At 37.9% G+C, this 18,164-nt stretch overlaps 2 protein-coding genes across 3 annotated transcripts; both read left to right on the top strand.

The window, feature by feature from the left end:
• The first annotated feature begins 5,079 nt into the window (after positions 1 to 5,079).
• LOC119791040 (dickkopf-related protein 3-like) lies at positions 5,080 to 7,933 on the top strand. The gene is made up of 5 exons (XM_038296876.1): positions 5,080 to 5,351; positions 5,461 to 5,644; positions 6,109 to 6,310; positions 6,744 to 6,843; positions 7,834 to 7,933. Exons 1-4 carry the CDS (start codon positions 5,175 to 5,177, stop codon positions 6,802 to 6,804), a joined length of 624 nt encoding a protein of 207 aa, XP_038152804.1. The 5' UTR covers positions 5,080 to 5,174; the 3' UTR covers positions 6,805 to 6,843; positions 7,834 to 7,933.
• A 4,655-nt stretch (positions 7,934 to 12,588) lies between these two features.
• Positions 12,589 to 17,907, top strand: tectb (tectorin beta). Of its 2 annotated transcripts, none has more exons than XM_038296938.1 (11): positions 12,589 to 12,696; positions 12,787 to 12,862; positions 13,136 to 13,326; positions 13,529 to 13,680; positions 13,789 to 13,861; positions 14,033 to 14,136; positions 14,943 to 15,026; positions 15,117 to 15,279; positions 16,857 to 16,935; positions 17,044 to 17,076; positions 17,592 to 17,907. In XM_038296938.1, exons 2-11 carry the CDS (start codon positions 12,796 to 12,798, stop codon positions 17,642 to 17,644), a joined length of 999 nt encoding a protein of 332 aa, XP_038152866.1. In that variant the 5' UTR covers positions 12,589 to 12,696; positions 12,787 to 12,795; the 3' UTR covers positions 17,645 to 17,907. The 2 variants fall into 2 exon arrangements, with proteins under 2 accessions (XP_038152866.1, XP_038152865.1); XM_038296937.1 differs by having other exon boundaries at positions 13,759 to 13,861.
• The last annotated feature ends 257 nt before the right edge of the window (positions 17,908 to 18,164 follow it).

Raw genomic sequence — 18,164 nt, 5'->3', positions numbered from 1 at the left:
GTTTTAAACTGCACAGGTTTCCCGTTGATATCGACTACAAGTATAGCAGGGAAAGTCATGTGATAATCCAGTTTACGTTGCTTAAGCTGTTTTTTAATGTCATCGAATTCACGCCGTTTGTTGATCACAGCCGCACTGAAGTCGGGGAATATATGAATCCGCTCACCATTGTACACAAGTTGTTGCTTTTCTCGGGCCAGTCGAAGGACTTTCTCTCTGTCCTGAAGACTGAGAAATCTCACCATGATCACTCTTGGCTTGACGTTGTCCTGTGTTTGCTGTGTTGGATGGCGATTTGCCCCCTTCTTTGCTTGCTGCGCCTCGGAGCGCTGCGCCTTCACCTTGGGTTGCTGTTGCGCAGGGGAGCGATGGGCCTTCTCAATGGCTGGGGGTGTAGGGAAGTTTTCACTCCCGAAGAGGTGAACAATCAGGTTGGAGATAAATCCACGAGTATCCTTTCCCTCCAATTTTTCCGGAACGTGGACAAAGCGAAGATTGTAAGCCCGGCTTCGGTTTTCGATATCATCCAGCTTGGCGCGCAGGTATGCGTTTTCCTTTTCTAATACTTCCATTCGTTTCCCATAATCAGAGATGTTGTCCTCGTTGCTGCTAACTCTCTGCTCAAGCTGCGAGACATGCTCTCCTAGATTTGAAAGCGAGAGCTTTATTGTTTCCAAGTTACTCTGGACAGTGTCCATTCTTGCATCAAAATGACGCACCATTTCGGACTTTAATTGCTGGAGCGCGTCCAGGAGAACTTCATTTGCACCTGACTGCATCTTAGGGCTTGCTAAAGCGTCAGAACGTTTCTTGAAACAAAAAGTTGGCAGCAATTTTCATATAACTTTAAGTTTTACAACATGTTTCAGTAATTAGAGATAATTGAAGGCCATATCTTTCGAAAAAAGTTTGTTTGGCAGAACAGTCTGCAACACAAAACACTCACGCAGCCGCCATCTTTTTTGCAAATAATGAAGAATGAAAATAGAGGGTAGAGCAATTTGAAAACCATTTCAAAGGTCCTTTCATTGTTGACTATGTGTATCCTTTATCATTCAACAGGACAGAGGATCATGCATAATCTCAAAAACCCAAATTATTTACTTTCTTGAATATCACAATGACTTCTGTGTACTTCAAAGGCCTCTAGAACTATTATATAGCTCCTTTGAGAGATCATGGAATAAGAAATTAACATTGACAAAGTTGCTGCAGCTTTTAGATGCTAACACATTAGTATGGACCAAAATATCAGATAAAGGTTTGTGTAATATATAACAAAGACACAAAACACACATTAATTTCCAAGCAACCACTGGTACAGATTTACTTTTCCCAAGTTTGCAGAAAGCCGACTTACTATTTCAGAGTATTTTGTCTTTGGTTGGTCTTTATGTGTGTGTTTGCATGTTCTCTCTGTGCATGCATGGTTTCTCTCTGGGTACTCTATCTTCCTTCCACAGTCCCAGCACTGGGCTGTTGGGTAAATCTCTAAATTTCCCTTAGTTGTGTGTGTGCCTCTGGTTCCCCCTATGATGGAGTGGCAACCTTTCTAGGTTGTGCTGAACCTTTTGCCAAAAGGCTGCGGGAGATAGGCATTAGATCCCATGACCATGGCATACAAGCGGCAGGATAAGGATGGATGTTGCTTCCTCAGCAGAAATGCAACAAACTCAAAGAAGTCAATTGTGTTGTCAAACATGGAGTATTACTCACAGAGCACTCAGCAAATCTTAAAATAAAAAAATAAAAAACATAGTCTCTGACAGACTCCATTGAAAAGATTATGTTTAATTCAAAATACAGTTTCTAAGTTTCAAAACAGACTCATTAAAATACAATGTCTGCCATTATTGCCGTAGATGGTAGTAATTGTTTTACAGATTATAAAAGCTTATGGTTATATTTTTCATATACAAACCCAATTTTATAGTTCTAACTCCATGCAGAGTATTGGATTATGTTGGTTTAACAAACTCTAAGGCTTTTGTGTGCAACTCTGGATTTACAATGATATGCTGGCTGTTAATGCCCAGAGTCCATTGTCGACATGATGTAAAGATATGAAACAGTTTGATTGTTTGTCATGGGAATTATGCGTAAAATCAGCAGAAAAAGCAGGGATATTCACTTAAATGTATGAAATGTTTGAAACTTCAATTTTTTTACAGCCAAGTCTTAGGCCCCGTCCACACGAAGCCAAACCCTGGCCTAAACGCACAAATTTTTCACCAAACCAGCCTCTCATCCCCACGAAGCCGGCGTTTCGGGGTCTGTAAACGATCTTTTTTTTATTCAGCCTTCAGAGTGGGAAGATTTTGAAACGCAGTTTTCGCGTTTCCATCTTTAAGCTCTAACCGCATTTTTTTTTCTTACACGCATGCGTCATAGCGTCGCCTCTAAACATGCATGCGCGACACAGTATCACAACAACACTGGCGCCGTACTGTGTTGAATGGTTGCTGCTCATGCTACTCACCCTGCTGTCGGGCTTACTACAGAATCTTCTTCTTCTGGAATATCTCCAGGAAGAACAGAGCAATATCGACAACATAGTTCAGCACCTGAATTTGACTGAACCACGAAAATGGACCCGCAGGGCAACCATGTATAAATATTAGTGCGCATGCCCAACATTTCGTCGCCTATTTTTGCCACTTACAGGCCTGGCATACATTTTGCAGCGTTTTCATGCATTCGTGTGGACGATCACATTTATTTTACGTCTCCGTCTTTACGACAAACGTTCTGGAAAATATTAGCGTTTCGTGTTCGTTTTGTCTTCGTGTGGATGGGGCCTTAGACCAAGGAGGGGGTTTCCTTTCAGGCGCCAAAGAGGATAAACTCCAAATGGAGCAGAATTCACATGCAAAGTAAAAACAGTTGACATTATCACACACCAGTGGAAATGGGGGATATTTGTATTATCAGCTGTTGAAGCAGAAACTCTTCAAGTTGTAGATGGAGCAAACTACCAAGCAAGCGTCAAGAACAGGTGTTAACAAATGCCTCCCTGCTGTGTTGTCACACTCAAGGGTGTTAGAGTTGGTGACAAAAAAAAACCTACCATTTGAGTACTCGACAAAGGCCATTTGGAACCAATTTACATCTACATGTACTACCTATTCCTGCATGGAAAGTTTATAAAACAGGGCTGCATTTCACAACACATCCGTGCTTGGAAGCCAGTTAGACTGGAAGTGAAAGTTTTGTGTATCTTTCAAACCAATTTCAGACAGTTCAAGCTAGCAAGTCATTAGCTTTGTTGCAATTTGTCGATTTATTTTGTTATTATTTTTTTCATTTTTGATAGCACAAAATGTGACCCCTAGCTTTTTTTGCGTATTCTCTGACTGATATTCTGGGTTTGTATAGCTTATTTAAATAGTTTTTGTGTCCCGTGATGTTTTTTGCCTATTAGAGACACTTCAATAGTTTTGCTTTATAAACAACATTCAAGAAATGTAATCATATTGTAGTTTCTTAATTAACATACCACTTTTTGGTATGTTATAAAACCACCAGGTTTTATATCTAATTGTGCAATTTAGATGATTATTTGAGATGACTTTTCCCAGTTTGGAGCTAGAAATCATTTTATCTCTTTTTCACAGGCAGCTGTAGTTGCCCAACTGCGTATGCAACAAGTGATATAATATTAATACGTCTGATACCTTTAGAAGGACTCCTCTAGATATTGAAATAGCTCAGTCTTTGCCTTGTCTGATGATTAAATAAAAAATGAGACGGTATTTGGATTGTCGATGTAAAAAGCTTCAAAGTTCATTGACCTGGTTTTAGGTCTGTCGCCACGTGAGTTCATGTTAAAGTACAAAAATAATAAATGTTCTGTTAACATTTTCTTTTTATCCAATTGTCAGGGTTTTTGGTCTTTTTGTTTTATTTTCAAAACTGAAAGCTTTATATTTTTATTAGTGGTTTGACAACTGTATTTTTAAAATACCTTTAATTAATTCTACTCAAGAAGAATCTGATAAAACTTACATTCTCTATTCACTCATGTGCATTTTTTTTTTACATTTCTAAACACTCAGTGGTACATTGGTTACTTTCTTTTTTAAGGCTTTTGAGTTTTTCAAGCAATAATTTAGCCACAGTAAAACTTACAGTTTTTGCAAAATAAACAAGTGATCACAAATACCCCTTACATTTAGCAGATGAAGTGATAAAGGAATAAATAACTATAATACAAATAATTATAATAATAGAATAATTAAGACACTTAAAGACATGTTTTGGTGAAAGTGGGAAAGTAATTTTCATCACCTTAGGAATGCATGAAATGAAAGAAAAACAAAACTAAAAGCAAACCAAAAACTTGCAACTAAACATAAATGTAAAAGTACCTGCCACTTTTAACTCCTGACAGAGAAGAAAGATGGCAGTGCTGCTAGAACTTGCATAAATAGGAGATAATGAGGACGAGAATCACAATTAAAAGGTTTCTTATTTATAGTTATTCATAGTTAGATAGTTTGTCTGAGATCCTGCTCCCGTTGAAGAGAAATGTGCAGGGGGAAAAAAAAAACATCTTTGTTTTCATCAGCTCTCCCAGCTTTTCTGCCTGGGAAGACTAATGTCTGATTGTAATTACTCTTAATGAGATCATGAGGTCTTCTGCTGGGTGTGTTTTTCCAAATTGCTCTCAGTGAGGGGTCTGAAGCTGGATAGTTTAGGGGGGAAAGCAACGTTAAAGGTCGGGACCAGATCTGTTTGCTCATAGTTTTGGGGCCAGGACCTTTAGTGGCAGCACTTGTCACTCTGAGCAGTGAAACATGTCATGCATTTGTCTTCTTTTGTCCTGCTTGTTGGTTTGTCTGGCTGAGATAACCATACAGAGGTGGTGCTTGTCGCAGTTCTATTGTCATAGACTGTTGTCAGCACCCCATGTCCTCTCATTCGGCCACTGTTTTCTACCTGCAGGGGGTAGCTTAGTCAATTTAGTTAATCCATTAAAAACTAATTGTCTCCTCCTACCCTAATGCCTGGACAAACAGTAGGGAGAGGGGGAGGTCAAACCTTGTTGGCCTATAAAAGTCATAACAGAAGAGGAGCCAGCCAGTTGTCGCTGGATTGATCTCCTCACTGGTGGACCTCTTGAAATTTCTCGTTTTCTCACTCTGAGTCATCCCTTTAGAAATTTCTCTCACTTGATGTGGTTTTTGCCGGTCTCTGAGATGTTGGGGAAACCAAACTTGGTTTTTCTGTTTTTGTGGATCTCTGGTACTGATGCTCGTATTTGGGCCTGGATGCTTAATATGCCTCACAGCCCTCCCAAAGAAGGACCTAAAGCTCTTAGAGAGAGCACTCCTGTGGCAAAAGCACTCACGGTAAGAATGTGCATGCTTTTTTTTGAACCTTTGATTTCACATATCACTATGTAAAAATGAGTCCTCTGTTAGCCTGAATATGAGAATATGGGTTTTATTCTGACTGCAGGGCCTGCCGGCTGTGTGTGACAGTGACAGAGCTTGTGGACGTGGTTTCTCATGCGATCGACACTTCAGTGTTTGCGTGCCTTTACGCGGAGAGGGCCAGTACTGTAGAAGGGATGCTCAGTGTGTCCGTGGACTCAAATGCATGTTTGGAAGGTGTCACCGCAGCATTCCCATTGGACAAGAGGGTAAAGATATATATAACATTAATTCAAAATCAAATCTATCTTTGCAGTCACACTTTTTATTTTTCATTTTTTTATTTTTAATCCTTGTTTGCTTTCTTACTTTATTTCTTACATGATTGCGTTGCTCTTTCTTTCCTTATTCCTTGTTGTTATCATTCATTGTATCATCGTTTGTACTCTTCCTTTCCTAATTTCCTAGTTTTCTTTGTCAGCGTCCGCCATATGTTCTTCTATGGAAGCCTGTTATTCTTTACTTCCCTCTTCATGTTCTTATTTTCTTTTTTTCTTACTTCTTTTGCATGTCGAGTGTAGAAATATCTGCTTCTTCTTATGATGAATTTAGCTCTTTTATATTTTCTAATTAACCTACAGGACTAAGAGCTCTAAAAAGTTCAATTACAAAATATTTCTAGATAAAAATGCATGGGGAATATGTAGTTTAACACCTGTTTTTCCTCAATAAGGGTCCAGATGTAAAGCTGACAGAGACTGTGGGGCTTCGATGTGTTGCGCTCGTCATCATGGTGAGATGGTATGCAAGAAGCGGCTGGTTCTTAACGAGAGTTGCTATGTTCCTGACGGCGGCCTGGCCTTCAGCATCAACCAGATCTGCCCATGTGAAGAGGGTCTGCTTTGTCGTGAAAGCAGCATAAAGCATCGCAGAGAGTAAGTAATCTAACTTATACTGAGTTTATTCCCTCAACAGACAGAAAATTACATAAGATACAAATGAGCTAAAAAGGAAAATTCATAAGTTTGTCTATGTTTTTATCAATGGGAATAAGCTCAATTCCAATGTTTTGTGTGGGGGCTTTGATTTATTTGGTTTTATTTGTTTTAAAAGGTTTAATACCACATTTTTTTCTGTTGCATACTATCTTAACAAGCAATTCTAATTAAAACATGGAATGGGAGATATTTATGATAGACACAAAATCTGTACAAAGAACTGTTTCTTACAATATTCTTGAATTATTTAATTATCAATTAAACAATAAGCATAAATAAATTGGTGTGTTCCATAAAAAATCTAATATATCTGTTTGATTAGAAAAACTTCTGATGTCCAAAACATTAATAATTGTCTCTTGTGTTTCAGGAGGGACTTTATTTACCTACCAGAATGGACAAGCTGGACCTGCCAAGTTCCCAAACTTTAACATAGAACCCCAAGGCTAGAGTTATTTATTATGTAAATATACACTCACCGGCCACTTTATTAGGTACCCCATGCTAGAGTGAACTCATTGTCATGTTCAAGAAACCAGTCTGAGATGATTCCAGCTTTATGACATGGCGCATTATCCTGCTGAAAGTAGCCATCAGAAGTTGGGTACATTGTGGTCATAAAGGGATGGACATGGTCAGCAACAATACTCAGGTAGGCTGTGGCGTTGCAACGATGCTCAATTGGTACCAAGGGGCCCAAAGAGTGCCAAGAAAATATTCCCCACACCATGACACCACCACCACCAGCCTGAACCGTTGATACAAGGCAGGATGGATCCATGCTTTCATGTTGTAGACGCCAAATTCTGACCCTACCATCCGAATGTCGCAGCAGAAATCGAGACTCATCAGACCAGGCAACGTTTTTCCAATCTTCTATTGTCCAATTTCGATGAGCTTGTGCAAATTGTAGCCTCAGTTTCCTGTTCTTAGCTGAAAGGAGTGGCACCCGGTGTGGTCTTCTGCTGCTGTAGCCCATCTGCCTCAAAGTTCGACGTACTGTGCGTTCAGAGATGCTCTTCTGCCCACCTTGGTTGTAACGGGTGGTTATTTGAGTCACTGTTGCCCTTCTATCAGCTCGAACCAGTCTGGCCATTCTCCTCTGACCTCTGGCATCAACAAGGCATTTCCGCCCACAGAACTGCCGCTCACTGGATGTTTTTTCTTTTTCTGACCATTCTCTGTAAACCCTAGAGATGGTTGTGCGTGAAAATCCCAGTAGATCAGCAGTTTCTGAAATACTCAGACCAGCCCTTCTGGCACCAACAATCATGCCACGTTCAAAGTCACTCAAATCACCTTTCTTCCCCATACTGATGCTCGGTTTGAACTGCAGGAGATTGTCTTGACCATGTCTACATGCCTAAATGCACTGAGTTGCTGCCATGTGATTGGCTGCTTAGAAATCAAGTGTTAATGAGCAGTTGGACAGGTGTACCTAATAAAGAGGCCGGTGAGTGTAATGTACAGAAGAAATGTTTGTATTTTCTGTCATGATGTCTTAAAATGTGCTATTAGGCCCGTGTATAAATGCTGTTTTTCTTTTTTCTTTTTATTAATGTTGTGAATGTTTACAAAAGCACTATTCAATAAAATCTAATAAAATAAATGTTTTGCATATCTAGTGATGTTTCGCTTCACTTCCTAATTCTATTCATCATTTTAAATAAAATAATGCTTTTTAATATTTGAAGTATTTAATTACAAGTCCAAACTGAAAATGTTAAAATAATTACAGCTAAATGTGCTTTTAAAATTTTTTTTTGAGTTAGATCAATATCTAATTTCAATTCAAATTTAGTTTGCAAGGGGGAAAATTTTTAAAACCATCCTGCCAAATTAAATTCAAAATATTATGGCTTGATAGGAAATCAGTTGTGATTTAACTCTACCAGTCAATCAAACACGTGAGCGAAGACTCCATCTCCTCCTGAGCACCTTTTGGATCCCATGGTGCAGTTGTGTAACACAGAGGAATCTTACAACTCTCAATTGTTACCTTCAACAGGTGCTTGAAACCCAAACTTTCCCTTTCACTCCCTCACAGATCTGTATCTTCCATAGTCAAACCACAGCGATTCTCCTTATCGCTCCATTTAGATGCTAATTGTCTGCAGTTTGTCTCTTTGCAAGGTTACCAAGTTCAGGTTTTCTGTGAGCCACATTAGTGTCTAGACTCGTTTCTTTTTCCCTCATTGTTCAGATTTTCATATGAGGTTTTTGCAATGTGGGTGTTAATTTAATTGCAATACATTAAAAGAAATAAATTAGTTTTACAAATAGCCGATATTTAATTTCTTCAACAATATGATGCAGAAATAAAGTGAAAAATCATATCTAAAAGATAAACCAATTTTATATCATGTTAACTGAAATAACTTTAATAAGAAAACCATCCAAATATTAGACAACAATAAAAACAAGAAAGTGGCTCAATAAAAAAGCAGATTTCACAGGCATAAGAAAGGCTGGCCAGACAAGACTGGTATCCTAACACAAGGCAGTGAGGAACCTGATATTAGTCGGAGGCCTATCCCCTCCACTTAAGAACACTACTGTCTGTGTATGCTGCCATCTTATCTGAGCTAGTATCTTTACATGTCTAGGCATGGAGTCCTCACTGCCTCTACGTTTATTTAGCAGCCTCCTTAAGATATGTTGGTGTATTAGAATATCCTGCTTTAATCTTTAAGTGGATGTTAAAATGTTACTGTTCCTTTTATTTATATTCACTGTTAATGTGCAGCAAGCTCATGAAACCAAAGTCAAATTTTCTATGCATTCACAGCCTATGAAGTTGATCCTGATTCAAAAGGTTTTCACAATCGATTATGTACTAAAGATGATGAAAATAAAGAATGGAGGGATAGATAGATAGATAGATAGATAGATAGATAGATAGATAGATAGATAGATAGATAGATAGATAGATAGATAGATAGATAGATAGATAGATAGATAGATAGATAGATAGATAGATAGATAGATAGATAGATAGATAGATAGATAGATAGATAGATAGATAGATAGATAGATAGATAGATAGATAGATAAAACAGGGCTATCTCTTTTCAAATAGTTCACTTTTTACAAGAGACAACTTTTCCTAATATCCTTGGAATCATCAGGGTTTGGTATTTGCTGGTTAACATCATGAACCCTGACCCTAGCATAAACATCTGAGGTCTGCAGGCACGATGGGTCCTTAGACTCACTTTGGTAAGCATTTTATTTGGTTATCCTGAGCTATCTCTATAGTTATGCTGCTATAGGCTTAGACTTCTAGAGAACATAGGGATCCCTATTTCATAATGTTGCTTCATTCTATCTCTATTCTTCAACTCTGCAGAATGTGTTAGTTCAATCTCTAACGTTATGCTCTTTCTGCTTTTTCTCATAATAGCTTCGCCACACCTGTTCCTGTTTGGCTGTGACTCCATCCTGGAGCGAGATATCAGCTGTGCTGCAGCCATCAACACCTTTGTTTATAGGTGATGGAGATCGGCCTGTTTTTCCAGTGAAGTCCTGTTTCTCTGACTTTGACTGGCTGGATGTGCTTTCTTCATCCTCTGACATGGGAGTTGGCTCAGATCTCTTCTCCTTGGCTGTGTGTTTCCTGGATGGGGGGCCGCCTTTTGCCGTTGCTTTTTGTATCTCTGCTTCTGTCTCCATACCTCAGTCGGCAATCAACTGGTTTTCCTTAGATAAAAAAAACTCTGAATCAATTTGACTGTATGATCTGGTGAACTGTAAAGTGCCTTGAGATGACATGTGTTGTGAATTGGCGATATAGAAATAAACTGAATTGAATTGAATTTCACTCCAGGGAAGTTTCACCAAAATTCTTTATTTACTCCATTTGTGGACAACTTGCTCTCACTCTTTTGTGAATTCTCAAAAGATCTTAAACACGACATGTTTTTCTGTGTTTTCTAGTTTATTGGTTTCATTTCGGTTTTGAGTTGTTTTCTGGTTGTATTTGAGTTCTTATGTATTTCTTTTTTACCTTCTGTTGCCCTCTTGTGTCAGTCCCCTTCTTCTAGCTCCCTTCTAGATCCTTCTGTCCACACCTGCTCCTTGTCTGCTAATTAGCCCTCCCATTGTTTCTGTCTCCCATATATACAACTCCTGTTCAGTTACTCTTTGCTGGTTCCCAGTCGTTTCCTGTCCCCATGTGTGTTTTCCCTGACATCTCCTCGATTTTGTTTTTCAGTATTTTGTCTGTGGACTGTTGCCTCTGTGCCTTTTGAATTATTAATCCTATAAGAAACCACTTCTGCTGCCATCTCTGCATTTGGGTCATCTTCGAACCTTGACATAACCTGACAGCAATTCTATCCATAGTGAAATATTTCTTGATCTTCCTTCTCATCAAATTTCTGTAGTTCAGGCCATGGTGTGTTGCTTTTGTAATCATTCAGAATAATGCTCTCAAACTGGTTCTATCTTGGTGACTTATTGACTATACCATTGGGCACAACCACAGGTTTAGAGGGCAATTACTATAAAATGACGGGGCAAAGCATTTCAGATAGCTTTTTTGTAACCACCATAAACATTAGAAATCTTTAAAAGACCTTTTCATTGCTCTATAAAACACAGATATAAATTAATATAAAAATAATGATTAATTAAAACTTCCAAAATGAAAAACATAACATGTAAAGTCTGTTAAATCAAAAAAATGAAGCAGTAAAGCACTCTTCTTAAAAAGAAAAAAAAAGAAAAAAGAAATATACTTACATTAAAGGTACACTATGCAACCGGTGTGGATTTTCCAGCGAGGCTCCCCCCAGAGGGTGAAAGTAAAAGTGCACTGTCGTAAATATGCTCAGCTGTTCTCCTGGTTTCTCCGTCAAGCCAGGCGCGGTTGTTTTGAGCTTAGCAGCGAATGACTAATGCTGCGTTCACACTGGACGTAGCTGGCGCGACAGAAGCAGCGAGTTTACATGCAAAGTCAATGGTTGACGCGCGTCAAGGCGCAGCAAAAGGTCCCGCGGTGCGTTTTGAGCAGCAGGCGCAGCACGTATGAGCAGCTGAAGCAGCGCGTCGGGTGCGTTTAACGCAGGGAGAGAGACACAGCGCTGATGATCACTCCTCTTAAACAGTTTATTGACGCCTAAATTAACTTAAAATGCAGAAAACTGCCGGCAGAATATGCAGTTTGGATTATTTAGATGAAAAACACCTACCAGCTGCCGCGGTGAACCGCTGCTGATGAAGGGATCCATACTCTCAGCGCATCCCTGGTATGTGGGGGTCTGAGCGGCTCCGACAGAAAAAATATTGAAGGCAGGATAATAATCTGAATGAACTGACTGCACTGATTACGTTTTCAGGTGTATTTTCTCACTTAAACACATATTAAAACTACTTTATTCCCACTGATCACAGCAAATATAGCTGCAAGGCAGAGAAAGGATAGTGAAGCTCCGCCCAATGCGCCTTAGACACACTTTTGCACCGCGCAGCCAGAGCAGCAAAGCTGCTTCAGCCGCGCGTCAGAACTAACTGGTACAAGCAGCAAAAAGGAAGCAGCAGACGCGATTTTGCTGCTTTTGCTGCGTGAACGTAGCATAACTGCACAAAGATTGCCACTGTGCTAGCAACGAGAATGCTTTTAACTGGGGGCGTGTAGCAGTTCTCGCCGTAAAGCAAGACTGACTCTCACGAGACTTCTGAGCCTGTGGGTGCGGGTCGGTGCTCCTGCAATTGCAAGTGCAGTATTTCCCCCACAGACCACCAGGGCGGCCGAGAATACCTTTGTTCAACCTGAAATGACTCATTTAATCATCCATAACGTTATGGAACACATTAATTAAATGAAAAATGTTGCATAGTGTGCCTTTAAAGAGGCAGTAAAATTAGTTGGAGAAGCCCCATAGCATTTTTTTTCTTTTTTTGTATGAAGAGGTTTTCAATAAAAATAAACTTTAAAAGTATGTCTGCTTTTTTCCGCAATACTATGTGTTCTTAATCCCATCCTTTGTCATCCTTTAAATCAAAACTATTGAGTGTCCATTGTGCAAACTAATATCTCTCTTTTCCCAATGTGCGAACAGCTGATGCTAATGGGATGCTGGTTATTTAAGAGTCTAAGCAGCACAGAGAGCTTTTTGTGAAAATCCTTACAATAGAGCTTTTAAACCAGTAATGCCAGTGGGAAAATTGGAGACAGGAGAATGACTGAAAGCCATTTACTCTTATCTATCACAGTATAAAATGCCTTCTCAAGTCGTCTCCAAGCTCGTTTACAGACGACCTGCAGGAGAGATATGGGGATCCTCTGACATTCAGCAGGTTAAAGGTGTTAGCTCCACAAGGTGAGTCATATTTAATTCTTATGGATTTAGATCCTTCCATTTTATCCCATAATATTACATTATTGACAAATGCATGTTTTGTTGTTGCAGCTTCTCACTATGGCTTCATTTCTTGCACTGTTTTTGGGGTTACCCGTTGCGCTGACATGTGCACCACAAAAAGCAGGTAAAAACTGGATTTGAAAAAGACAGAAAAACAGTTGTTTCCTGGTTCTCACCCAAACCTGGACATGCAACCAATCCCACAAACTGGAAGTCATCCTTCAACAGATATCTCTTCACTGTGCTTCGTTTCTTTTATTTAGATTATGTTGACTAAACAGCTTTAAAAAACCTTACCTCAAAATACACTTTTCATCATTAATAGTTGCCCTATTTTAAGTAAAATATGAACTGTAATCAAATTTTTTGAATTTTATCTCTTTGATTTATATTCCAGACTATGTTGTTGTGTCCTGTTTTCCTAATGCCATCATCGCCAATGTCCCAGAGTGTCCTTATGGCTGGGATATAGACCAGCTATCCCTGGGTGGAGTGTGTTACACTGGAATACACAGCCCAGGCTACTACCGCTTCATTATCCCAGACCTAACGCCCAGAAACCATTCATACTGCGGCACACAATCTGAGGTAAGGCACATGCACAAGCTGAAAAGCCATGCTGAAGCACAGTACTTTTTCTCTTCAGTTCTAACGCAATCAAACAAAAGAGTCTTTATTTTGCTTAAGTTTTACAATTGAATAAAAAAACAGTTTAACCAAATAAAACATTTGAAAAAGAGTAGTTGAGATAATTTTTCACTGGTATTTTATTTTTTCGTTTTTTATGCAGTACATGCCAGGCAAAGATGCAAAGTACATCTTCTACAACTCCATTGTGTCCAATGATACTTCCCTAACAGTCAGAAACCAGCCAGTCAACTACACCTTCACCTGCATGTACCGAGCAGCCTACCTGGTGAATAACGCAGTCTTCAGCCAGAGGTAAGCACCAGCTCAAGACCCCGTTCACACATAATTACTCTTTGGGTAATAACTGCATGCTGACACAATGACTTGCAGCGTTTTTACTAAACCCTCTGCTTTTTCTAGAGTTGCTACAGTTTATGTCAACAATGGGAGTTTAGGGACTTTTAGATCACAGTTGTCTATGAACGTGTTCACGGTGAGTCGCGGCTTTACAGATTCAGTTCCTCCTCTGGACTCCACGTCTGTAATGCATTCATTTATATCAGAAATTCTGGCCAAAAGCCAGCTTTTCTTGCAGTCTTTTTTGTTTCTGTGTCATTTGAAATTACTTGATGATTAAAACAACAAAAAATATTGTATTTTGTAGAACTCGAAGTTCCTGTATGCTAAGGATGCTCCCTATGTGATTGACACCTCTGAGATTGGCTCGGAAGTTTTTATCGGTATTGAAGCAAAAGGTCTAAGTAATAGGTATAAAGCATTTTTCCTTAAAGGTATTGTGGAGGATTTAAGCAAATTTTTTAAAAGACTGCCCTCTCCGCTTAAAAAAAAAAAATGCATATGCACAACCCTGTAACCGCTCTCGAGAGGGAACGCACAAGAAGAAATGGGCTTGTGCATTCTCTTGCACGCTCTGTTTAAAAGTTGCTGTTCTCATCGCTCATACAGGCTTACTGTGTCAGAACGCCCGCTCTAACCCCTAAATCTCTCAATCGCTATATAGAGCAGGGACTATATACTGGACTTTATAGCTAACTCAGTTAACTTACCGTTCAGATGATCACTACTTTTTGCTCTCTGTTGGTCAGGTAACTCCTCCTCCACCACATGGTGCCTGCGCCATCTTTGTTATTAGTCGCCACTGTCGGGTAGCAATAGCCTATGGCGAGAGTGGGCTGCTGTGACATCAAATCTCATAATGCTTTGCGAGGAGAGCTCTCCATGCAAAGTATTGTGATAAAGAACCACAGTGAGAAAGGTGAGCTATATATATATATATATATATATATATATATATATATATATATATATATATATATATATATATATATATATATACACCTGAAATTGTGCATGCGCAGAAAAAGGTAGCTAACAGGACAAGAACATAGGACGGCCTGACATAAACATATCACCAGAATGATTAAGAGAACCACTTATTTTGATGATCCACCTGGAAAAAACAAAATCCTCCACTATACATTTAATGATTAAACTTCATTTTAAGTAATATGTATAATCCTAATTATAGAATCAAACTGTATTTTAACCATTAGGTTCAAAGTTGTTATTAACAACTGCTGGGCGACTCCAACTCCTTATTCAACAGACAGTAAGAGGTGGAGTCTTATCATCAACAGGTGCCAACTCATTTTAAATCTCTTGAAAAGGTCAATAAACTAGATTTATTGTGTGTGTGTATTAGCTCCTGAATGTCTGTTTGCCACCAGCTGTCCGGCTGACTACACTGTGACCATTTTCGATAATGCCAAAGACAGTCGCTCCACCTTTAAGTTCAACTCTTTCCGCTTCCAGCGACTGGAGAAGGTTTCCACCGTGTGGCTTCACTGCGAGGTCCACATCTGTGATGCAGAGAGGCTAGTCTGTCAGCCTGTGAGTACAACAGCTAGACTTAATCACAAACAGAAATATATTAAAGGGACATGGCCACGTACTATCACACCAAAAACCATAGATTCATCTTCAAGAAGAACTTTATGCACCAAGCATTCATCCTGATGGTGGTAAATTTATCCCTTATTCCTAGACTGGGAACAATCAGCAAATATAAACATTTTAGAACAACGTTGCCCTCTGCTGGCAGTAATTACTCATGGATCCATTGACTTGGCAGCTTCCATAGCTTTACCTCATGCCTCATTCAACATGTGTCAACACGTCTGATATTTTGTTTGCTCTTTCACACTTGATCTTGGAAGTTTTGTCTTACTTTTTAAACATCTATAGGTAAAATACTCACTTTCTTGACTCCATTTTAATTATTTAATGTTGAATGTTTGCACTGAAGTACAATATCTTACCTCTGGTCATGTGAACTTGTTATGGTTAATTCCAAAAAAAACTTATATAAAGAAACAAATTAACGTAAAACAAATTACAAAACACATAAATAAGACATTCAACCAGACTGAGCCACTGGCATAAACATTTGTAAAGTTTTCTTACAGGATTAGGTCTGATTTTTGCAAGTAAACTTGCCAGCAAAGCATGATACAGCTTGTTCTTTTCTTAAGTAAACAGTTTGCTTTCCTAGAATTATGATCTGCTTTGTATTTTATTTTGTACTTTCCGTAACTTATAAGTTATTTTATAAGTTATTTTTTTTTGGTTTTCGTGGCCCTACAGATATCTTTTCTAAAGACACATGATGCTTTGGTGAACTTACAGGTACTTTCATGTTCCTGAAAGTACCAGGTTATGGGGTACTTTACTAAAAATTAGTAAAATTAGAATGTAGCTTCTACACTTTCTGCACAATATTTTATTTACCTCTGAGAAGTTACCAGATTGTTACCCAAAACGTTAAAGGACAGTTATTGGTAAGTTTAGTAATGGCTGTTGTCTATAAAGTAACCTAAGTTATGAAAAGTTACCTGCAAGTTATGGAAAGTTAATCCTTAAATACTGAAAAGATAAAAAAAAAAAAAAAAAACTATAACTTCCAGAACAGTTATTTATAAGTTGGTAAAATACATTGTCAATTCCAGTAATTCCAATCAAAGTTATAAAGTAGCTTTAACTTGGTGAAAGTAACGTCTAAAACTTTAAATACATTTTAAGCTCGTAGGCAGTAATTGTGCTTTTACATAAGGAAACTAATAAGTTCGGAAAAAGTAAGATGTAGGATTAAAAAACAACAAAGTTTGGAGAAAGTCAGCTGTTAATTTTAGGAAGGAATCTGACTTTTAGGAAATTAAAACTTCAAGTTTTTGCAAAAAAAGCTCTAAGAACTAGAAAGTGATAAATGCAGGGATGGTCAACAGCTGAAATATGTCTCAGGTAACTTTGGCGTTTGAGTAATATTTGTTGCAACAGATACTTATATACGTATACTGTAATGTGTTATATGTATATATAAATATATATTTATTATAATTTTTTTTTCCGTCAGCAAGTGACATAATGGCGATCAGAAAAAAAGTTATTAATAATGTTATTTTTCTTTAAAGAGCCCGTGCTCTAAGAGGTCCTTGTCTTCAGAAGTAGAACCAAGTGGAGGAATCCTCACCACTGAATTTCAGATTCAAGGTATTGAAAATGCATTTTTTCAAGTATTTTACTTTTAATAAGATAGAATAACATACAAAAATAGTACAACTGGCATTTTTAATCACTGTTATCTTGATTTGTTTACAGGAAGTGAATCATCAAATAATGAGCACACAACAGGTGACGATATGAACAATAACTAGCTGAAATGTTTTACTGTATAAAATCTAGTCAGAAGTTATTTCCATTTATGAACCTAAAGCAAAGTTTAAAGAAAGCAAACATTTGTCTCTCTGTATAATTTAAAAAAAGAGCAGCGGTTACTGTTTGGAATCAATAACAAGTAGAAATCTTTCCCTTTTTCTACTTTCTGTTGCTGCTGCTTTAATAATGGGTTGGATGGAGGTTTTTACAATTTAAAAGGGATTAAGTTTAATATAAACTGATGACATTCTCAGCAAATCATCAATTACATTAAGACCTAAACTGAGATTCCGATGGATTTCAAGGGAAAATTAAGTCAGCATTACTTGCAACATAAATAAACCTATTTTTTGAAATGCTGTTTTTTGTTTGTTTTTTTTTTTCCAGAAAAGAATATAAACACATTATAAAAGATGTTAATCTTTAATATTTTGTCTTAAAATGTTTTCCCCCCCAGCTGATTATTGATTGTTTCTCATTTTCCACGTCAGGGACCTTTCTTCTCATCCTGCTCCTGGTCCTGATGAACATTGGTTTGAACTAGAAAATACTTAAAAAGTTAAAAACAATTTTTAAAAGAAACCTTGGTAATCACAAATCTTGTTACACACACTACCAACGTGTGTACAGCTGCAGAGGGAAGTGTCACCCAGGACTCAGGGAGTGCATGAATACCTTCCCAAGGTAAAATTAATTGCTGTATTAAGAAAATCTGGTAAATCTTAAAAAAGAAAAAAGTCAACTTTTAATGACTCAATGAAAATACTCCTTTCCTTTAAGTCAAAATCTTTATTGTTTTTCATTGTTGACAGCAAATAACTACAGTTTAGACACAAGAATACAACCAAATCAAGAACATAAATGAGGTAGATAAACATGTCAAACATGGATTGAGAACAGAAATGCTGAAGGATTACAAAAAAAAAAAAACATTATGCTTTCATAGAGTAAAATCTTTAATATAGAGCAGAAAAGCTTTTAGTAGCATTTTTAATATTGTACCTTGTTGAGGTATTTATCTCAAAAGTTTTTTTTATGTCATTTTGTGAAGTGATGTCTTCACC

The sequence above is a fragment of the Cyprinodon tularosa genome, unplaced genomic scaffold (assembly GCF_016077235.1).
Source record: "Cyprinodon tularosa strain WSP-4 unplaced genomic scaffold, ASM1607723v1 ctg38, whole genome shotgun sequence".
In the NCBI taxonomy this organism is placed as follows: domain Eukaryota; kingdom Metazoa; phylum Chordata; class Actinopteri; order Cyprinodontiformes; family Cyprinodontidae; genus Cyprinodon; species Cyprinodon tularosa.
This window is presented reverse-complemented; position numbering and strand designations above follow the sequence as displayed.

Bases quoted from the DNA above. Each gene is read 5' to 3' on its own strand.
- tectb (XM_038296937.1), top strand. From the start codon at position 12,796: ATGGCTTCATTTCTTGCACTGTTTTTGGGGTTACCCGTTGCGCTGACA. The intron at 13,681-13,758 runs GTAAGCACCAGC...AATGACTTGCAG, and splicing joins AACGCAGTCTTCAGCCAGAG to CGTTTTTACTAAACCCTCTG. The intron at 15,280-16,856 runs GTGAGTACAACA...TTTTCTTTAAAG, and splicing joins AGAGGCTAGTCTGTCAGCCT to AGCCCGTGCTCTAAGAGGTC.
- LOC119791040 (XM_038296876.1), top strand. From the start codon at position 5,175: ATGTGGTTTTTGCCGGTCTCTGAGATGTTGGGGAAACCAAACTTGGTT. The intron at 5,352-5,460 runs GTAAGAATGTGC...TTCTGACTGCAG, and splicing joins CTGTGGCAAAAGCACTCACG to GGCCTGCCGGCTGTGTGTGA. The intron at 6,311-6,743 runs GTAAGTAATCTA...CTTGTGTTTCAG, and splicing joins AGCATAAAGCATCGCAGAGA to GAGGGACTTTATTTACCTAC.